Source organism: Euphorbia lathyris, chromosome 8, assembly GCF_963576675.1.
Source record: "Euphorbia lathyris chromosome 8, ddEupLath1.1, whole genome shotgun sequence".
Classification (NCBI taxonomy): Eukaryota; Viridiplantae; Streptophyta; class Magnoliopsida; order Malpighiales; family Euphorbiaceae; genus Euphorbia; species Euphorbia lathyris.
Genome location: NC_088917.1, coordinates 37,447,689 through 37,455,313, shown reverse-complemented (window position 1 = coordinate 37,455,313; position 7,625 = coordinate 37,447,689). Strand labels below are relative to the sequence as shown.

General features: G+C 35.0%; 1 protein-coding gene across 1 annotated transcript; it reads right to left on the bottom strand.

The window, feature by feature from the left end:
* Positions 1–3,486: 3,486 nt before the first annotated feature.
* On the bottom strand, positions 3,487–5,145 carry LOC136203408 (GATA transcription factor 21-like). The gene is made up of 3 exons (XM_065994561.1): positions 5,002–5,145; positions 4,602–4,919; positions 3,487–3,983 (listed from the first exon to the last, which is right to left on the bottom strand). The coding sequence occupies exons 1-3, from the start codon at positions 5,110–5,112 to the stop codon at positions 3,663–3,665; spliced, it is 750 nt and encodes a 249-aa protein (XP_065850633.1). The 5' UTR covers positions 5,113–5,145; the 3' UTR covers positions 3,487–3,662.
* Positions 5,146–7,625: the final 2,480 nt, after the last annotated feature.

Genomic DNA, 7,625 nt, shown 5'->3' with positions numbered 1-7,625 from the left:
ACCATATTTTGTGCCTCTATCACTACGAAGTCTCTTGACTTTCCTATTGTATTGATTTTCTATTTCAACTATGAACAACTTAAACATGTCAAACGTTTCACTTTTATTTTTCATTAGATAAACAAAAGTAAAGTCAGAACAATCATCAATAAAGGTTATAAAATACCGTTTGTCATTTCTAGTCAACTTTCCATCTAATTCACATATATCTGAATGAATTAAATCTAGAGGTTCAGAATCCCTAACAACAGATTTATGAGGTGTTTTTGTGATTTTTGCCTGACTACAATAATCACATTTAAGAAACTCATTTAAATTCAATTTTGGAATTAATCCTAAGTTACTCATGTTCTTAATGATACGCTTATTAACATGACAAAAACGAGCATGCCAAACATTAAAAGTACACAAGGAGTAAACAGAAGCATTCACTTTATTAATCTCAACATTCAACTTAAACATGCCTTCAGTAGCATAACCTTTTCCTACAAACACATTGTTCTTAGTCAAAGTAAATAAATCTGCTCCTATAGTCTGAGTGAAACCAGCCTTGTTGAGAAGATAGCCCGAAACCAAATTTTTCCTCATTTCTGGAGTGTGCATCACATCCTTTAAAGTTAAGGTTTTTCTGGATGTGAAGTTCAATTCCACATTACCAATTCCAGCAACAATAGTGGTATGGGAATCACCCAACAACACTTTCTTATCTTCGGTCACAGCAGTGTATGTTTTGAACATACTTCTATCATAGCAAACATGGCGGGAAGCACCAGTGTTTACCCACCACCCATCTGATCCACCTATGAGGTTGATCTTAGAAATCATAGCAACAAAATTATGTTGCTCTTCAGTCAGGTTAACACTAGGAGTAGTGTTTGGCCTGTTCCTGCACTTACGTGTCATATGACCTGGTTTCCCACAATTAAAGCATAGGAAAGCAGCATCATTTCTAGGTGGTTGTTGTTGTGGCCTATTTTGGTTCCTTTGAAGGTTCCAATTCAAATTAACTCGGGTGTTGCGGTTTTGGATTGGTTTGCGGTTCTGATTCTTAAAATTCTTTTGAGTGGGTTTCAAAACCGCAGTGGACCTTTTAGTGTTATTAGAAACAATAAGCACTTCTTCTTTTAAATCTTGTTTTCGAGCTTCCTCCTCAATTTGGAGGCGTGTAATCAGACTTTCCATCGAAAATTCTTTTGTTTTGTGCATAAAAAACATGTTTAAAATCTTTCCACGAAGGAGGCAATTTGTTAATAATTACAGCAACTTGAAATTGGTCATTTAGAGGCATACCTTCTGAAATAATTTCATGTGCTATTTTTTGCAATTCATGAGATTGAAACTCAACTGATTAGTCATCAGTCATCTGGAATTTGAGGTAGCGGCTGACAACATATTTTTTCGATCCAGCCTCCTCAGTGTCATACTTCCTCTACAGAGCTTCCCAAATTTCTTTGTTAGTTTTTTCTTCAGTAGTGTAATAATCATATAGGTCATCTGTCAACCCATTGAAAATATAGTTTTTGCACAGAAAATCAGTTTCTGTCCATTTTTCAGCAGCTCGAACACCAGCACGAACATTTGCCTCATCACCATCTTCAGGAACAATCGACTTTTCAGAAGTCAGAACAGAAGCTACCTTCTTTGTTGTGAGGTAGAACAACATCTTCTGTCTCCATCTTCGGAAGTGAGCTCCTTCAAACCGGAATGGTTTGTTGTTGATTTCAGCCATCCCATTTGATTGTTCGGTAGCCATCTCAGCAGTAATCGAAGACGTCTTAAAATTGTTGGAACTGGAACTCAGAAAACAGGAACAGACCGAACAAAAATAAATGGGCAGAGTCGCGGACAATGTCGCTTTCTTTAAGACGTTCGCGGAACTGCCGGAAAATTGCAAACAGTATGAACTCCGGTCGCCTCCAGGATAAAACAGCCCTCTGTAAATACGATTTTGTATTGCACCGTACAAAAATCGTTTCTGTCTACACTCTCAATTTTTTGCTCAGTTTCGAAAAATACAGAATGAATGAAATTAATTGTGTGTGAATGGCAGTCTCACACCACCTATTTATACAGAAAAATAGAGCTATTGAGCTCTGATTTACAGGAGAAGAAGGTGGGAGGAAAATCAGGAAGGTGGAGAAAGACTGGGTAGTGAGAGAGACGCGTTAAGGAAAAGAGACGTTTGATAACGTTCACAAAGAATAAATCAGAGACAATTAAGTTAAATAAAAAATAAAACGAATTTAATAAAATAATAATAAAACCCGGCCCGGCCTGGTTCGGTCGGACGGACGACGGCGACGCGCGCGCGTGTGGTGGTCAACCAAGAGGTAGGTCCTCACCCTTTCACAAAAGTGGGTACCCCTTGGGGCACACCCCAAGCATGTGAGGACCACCTTAATAAGTATCTCCACCAAGTGCTTTGACAGCAATGTGGGATACTTTCCACCTTGAAAACTCAAAGACATAGGCTTTTTCATAAATTTAACATTGGACCAAGCCCAACAACAACTAAATGGACTTATGATTTGGATCGACTTCAAAATGCAAAATAAGAGAAGAGCATTGATGCTTTAGTTAGGGGACTTTTTGAAACATAAGTCAGAATATGATTTTGGTAGTCCCCTATTAACGGGTTGGAGGATGCGATTGTGGATATTTTACGGACTCATGATGGGTCTAGGTGGGACGTGAACCTTATCAATAGCCTCTTCTTGGATCGTGATCAGCACCTAATTCTCCAACTCCCTATTAGCAGAACAGATGGATTTGGGCTACATCGATGTCTTGTACTGGTTGGTTGGACTCGACCGCCTCATGGGAAATTAAAGTGCAACGTTGCACGAACACTGACCATATTGCCTATGGTATGATTGTTCAGAATAACTCGGAACTCTTATTGCTGCTAGAAATGGGCTTCTTCTTGTTTCTCGGCATGCTTTGATTGCAGAATGTTGAAGCTTTCGGCTAAAGGTTATGGGACTTCAAAATGTGTTTATCGAGTCAGACTCTCAAACTCTAGTTGAGGCACTTCAAAGTCTAGTACTCTTTATGGTGCGACTGTTATAAGGGCCTTCTTAATCAATTAGGCGATTGCCCTATTGGTTTTGTTAAACATTCAGCGAATAAGGTGTTCATGCCCTTGCCACAACAACATGTTTTATGTCTGACCTTGACATTCAATATATTAAGTCACTTAATAAAAAAAAATGGTACATCAAAGCCTTCATGAGTAGAAAAATCAGTTTCGAACGTAAAATCCACTAATACAGTGCTTTTCATTTTATCTGGATTTTAGAGTTTAACTAATGCATCATGCAAGCTTAATTTACCAAAATTAAATATTGATGGACATGATGCGTCTGAAATAAAAGATTAGAACTTTAATCCACCAAAATTAAAATGAATGTTTTTTTTATTCCTAAAATTAAATAGCCAATAAAAGAGTTTGTGATTTCCAACTACAAACTAAAATATACATATAATAGCAAACAAAATTCAAAATTTTATTATGATAAGCTAATATTAAGGTGAAGCAATTAGACAAGAAGCAAAATTTAAACATGTAATTTTCCAGACATAAATTATTAGAAGTAAAAAATTTCTTACAATTAACTAACAAAAGAAATAACCATTCCATTAATGAAACAGTTAAAAAAAGGTCATGAAGCATGAACAAGACCATAAGACAATTCCATAAGCAAAATGGCAGCTTGTTCCACATCGTGTGGAAAGACAGGATGAAGAGCAGAAGAGGCATTATTGTTGTTGCTCAAAGTGAATGTAAAATTGTTCAAGGAACTCCTCTCTTCAGATTCAGGAGTCCCCGTACGCAACTTCTTCTCCTTGTTCTGCACTACCTTACTAGATGAATATGTCTCCCCCCCGCCCATACAATTGCCGTTTGCCATGCCAGCTTCTGCCGCAGCGGCCATTGCCCGTCTTGCCTTCCTTTGTCTAATTCCACATGCATTGCAAAGAGACTGCAATAACACATATATATGATTAGTTAAAAGTGACACTTGAAGATCAAACAAGTACGTACATGTTCTAACACTTTGAACAAGAAGAAAGTTAGACCTTCATGTAGAAAGATTGACAGACCAATCATTTTTTATCTACTTTCAATAGATTTGATTTTTTTTTTTATGTTTATGGATGATATTAACTATTAATTGTTTTTTTAAAACAAATTAGATAAGCAAGAGCTTAACAAAATTTAGAGAAAGAGAATTTACTTGGAGGATCAAACTTAAACTTTCACCATTTGTAGAAGAAGATAAAGAATAAAACACTAACTAAAGGAGAAATTTTACAATACTCTTATAGTATCAAGATCAAACTCATATATTAATGTCACATTCATAACATAAATCATTTTTCACAAAGCGATCTGCATCATTCTTTTAATTAGTGCATAAGAAATTCTATGCATAAAGTGGTATGCATCTCTTAAGAAATTCCATAATACTCTCTAAGAATAATATAATCAACCAATAAATTGATGTCCTTTGAGCATCATGAAACCATATGCATATCTTTTTATTGGTTGAGAGTATAAAACAAAAAAGAGGATACAAGTGGAAGGAATGGATGAGTACCTTGGGGCCTTTAGGGCCGCTCCTCCAAAGAGGGGTTGTGGTTGTGTTACAATCTGAGCAGACTCTGATACTGCTGCTATCCTTATGAGTAGCATGAAACCTCAGTGTGTATTTTAATGGTTTATCGGTTGAAGGAATATTCCATTTGGTTGATGATCCCTCCACTTCCATTCCCCTACTAGTACTAATATTAATTCCATCTCCACCTTTTTCTCTGCTTCTTTCATTTTTGGATGCTTCAAATGTTGTTGATGACGATGATGAAGAAGAAGGAGGTTTAGGATCACTCAATCTGCTTGCTGATATGTAATCAACAACCTATATATACCATCAAAACATAGTTAGGAATTTCAAAGTTGTGATAATCCAATATAGAAAATAAAACAATAAATAAACATGCCTCCTGATCCCGATGATCATTAAATTTGGGTAAATATTCTGAAAGGTTTGGGGACAGAAAGAGGTCTTCGTTTAGGTCTGGAAAAGAAGAGTTCAGGTAGACTGTAGTCATGGACCGACCTAGAGAGAGAGAATATATGTGTAAGAGATGTATAAACAAGCCTATAGGTCAATGAATAAACAAGCCTATTTTAAGAGGACCTAAACCCATTCACGTGACCTCAAACAAACATTTTGAAACAAGACAAATTTAAAGGACCATTCTCACAAAACTCCATATTTACATTTACTCTTTTTACACTGTTAATCATCATTCTCATTTTGTTGGATTTAATATCTCATCTAATCTGTAACCAAAAATAATAATAAAAAAAAATTGATCTAATCTCTTTATCTTTTAGTTTTAGTTACGTAAGCTCTTGACTTAAATATAAAAAACTAGCACAGAATGTTATTCATGGTTTGTTTATGTTTATATTTAGTTTATGATGTGACTAAAGAAAAATCTCATTTTTAAAACACAAAAAAAAAAAAAAATATATATATATATATATATTTTAAATACGGACTAAATGAGTAACGCTAGTTTAATTGAATTAAAGGTTCACAAATAACTAATTAAAATTTAATTAGCAATGCATAATGCCAACAAAAATGATGAAAGATTTTATGTATAAAAAAAAACAGCTGAATCCAGTAAAAAATTGGAATGAAAAAGTACTTGAGCATCTTTTTTTGCCTATGCATATATGTAAATACAGGTATTGCAGCCATTTCTGGCATTTAAGGTTAATGTGCCCTACATATCACATGCCCCTATTTGTCCTTAATGTAAATCAATCAATTACATCTGCATATAAATATATATATTTATAGGAAGTAAATTTATGATCTTGATGGTGGATCATATAATTAATATCCTATTATATTGTATAAAATGTGATAGTGCATGCATTATTTGAATGATGAAAGAGTGGTGAGTAATTTGTACATATATGAATAATGCAAAAAATGTATATATGAAGGCAATTAATGGAGTTTGGAAGCATAGGAGAACATTTGAGAGGTTAGTGAAGATATGAAGAGATGGGTAAGGATTTGCAGGGAGGGAAGAATATCTTCTTTCTGGTCATAGTTCACCCAATGGAAAGTGACTACTTGTTTTTAGTCCCAACACCGCTCCTCTTTTCCATTTTGACAGTTCCTATATATGTTTCTCTGTTAAAATTCAAATTCACTGTTCCAATATGGTTTGGTTTGCATACCAAACAAGGAAAAAAAGAAAAAGAAAAGGTTCAGTTCAGTCATTAGTTAGTACTCTGGAAAATTTATACTGTCTGGTTTGGTGACAGACATAATGAAGATGGTGTAGAGATCTTTTCTATATATACTTATCGTCACTTAAATAAACTTTGATAATTGACACTAGTGTAGAAAACCTCCTGTAAATGTAAAAATAATATATATTGTGAAAAAATATTTTTTATTTATACATATAATCAAATAATTGAAAGATATAAAACTGATAAATGTTAAGTTAATGTGTCATTTATTATAAGGAAGAGCCGAGAAATTTGTACAAGTTGGAAAGAAATGGATTCAAAGCTGCAATGGTTGGGGTGTGGCAAAATTTATAGTGTAATGCACAAAAACAGCTTTTATTAAGCATGAAATAGGTAAAATATATGCTCATTTTACTTGTGTCATCACTTGGTTTACAATGCTCCCACACCGTATCAAAAAAAACATTTGACTCAAAAATTTAAAGTGATAACTAGGTAAGTTTCGGAAATAGCTATTATTATTATTATTATTATTATTATTATTAAGGCTCGTAACAATTATCTCTTTTGATTGAAGGCAACTTCCTTTTTCGATGGAAACCTTGGATGTCGCGGATGGACCATCGTGCCCCCAATAATGCGAGGTTAAGTACCTTGTGACTTGGTTTGGCCAAGATTTTTCAATATGTCATTAAATAATCAACTAGTTTAACGTTAGATACCCACAAGTTTCAACATGTCATTTCTAAGTATGGCCCGACATTCATCTCCCCTAAGACATTCATATAGAGAACCATTTTCATATAGTCATTTTCATATTGTGTTTGGGAACACATGTCAATACTAAGAATCGAATCCATTGACATTGGGCTATCAATGGACTTGCAGTTCCGCAGTTCCGCATATTGAATCGGCTAAGAATCACTATTTTTTACTTCTGTCCAAAAAATTATACAAAAAATAAAAAAAAATTGCAAAGATGGTCTCAAAAAAATTGGAGACTAAACAACCACCGGAAGGCACCCCGCCCATGCCACGCGACACGCATGAATTGGTTGCTAATTTCCACGTGGCGTAGTGTAGTTGGCGTGTGCACCACATGTGTGATACATGACGAATGCGTAATTACAAATGCCTGAAGGTGACGCGTGGGGTCCATGCGCTGCATTGCCGTCGACCATGGCACTACAACAAATGAGCACTTGTGCCACGAATCATGCCACGAGAATGTAAAATTCGTGGCATATTTTTAGTTAGCCACGGGAAAAATGGATACCACCATAAACTTTTGATCACTTGATGTATTTATGCCACATTTAAGTTTATTCCGTGGCAGATATAT

Bases quoted from the DNA above. Each gene is read 5' to 3' on its own strand.
- LOC136203408 (XM_065994561.1), bottom strand. From the start codon at position 5,112: ATGACTACAGTCTACCTGAACTCTTCTTTTCCAGACCTAAACGAAGAC. The intron at 4,920-5,001 runs GCATGTTTATTT...TGGTATATATAG, and splicing joins ATGATCATCGGGATCAGGAG to GTTGTTGATTACATATCAGC. The intron at 3,984-4,601 runs GTACTCATCCAT...GTGTTATTGCAG, and splicing joins GCGGCCCTAAAGGCCCCAAG to TCTCTTTGCAATGCATGTGG.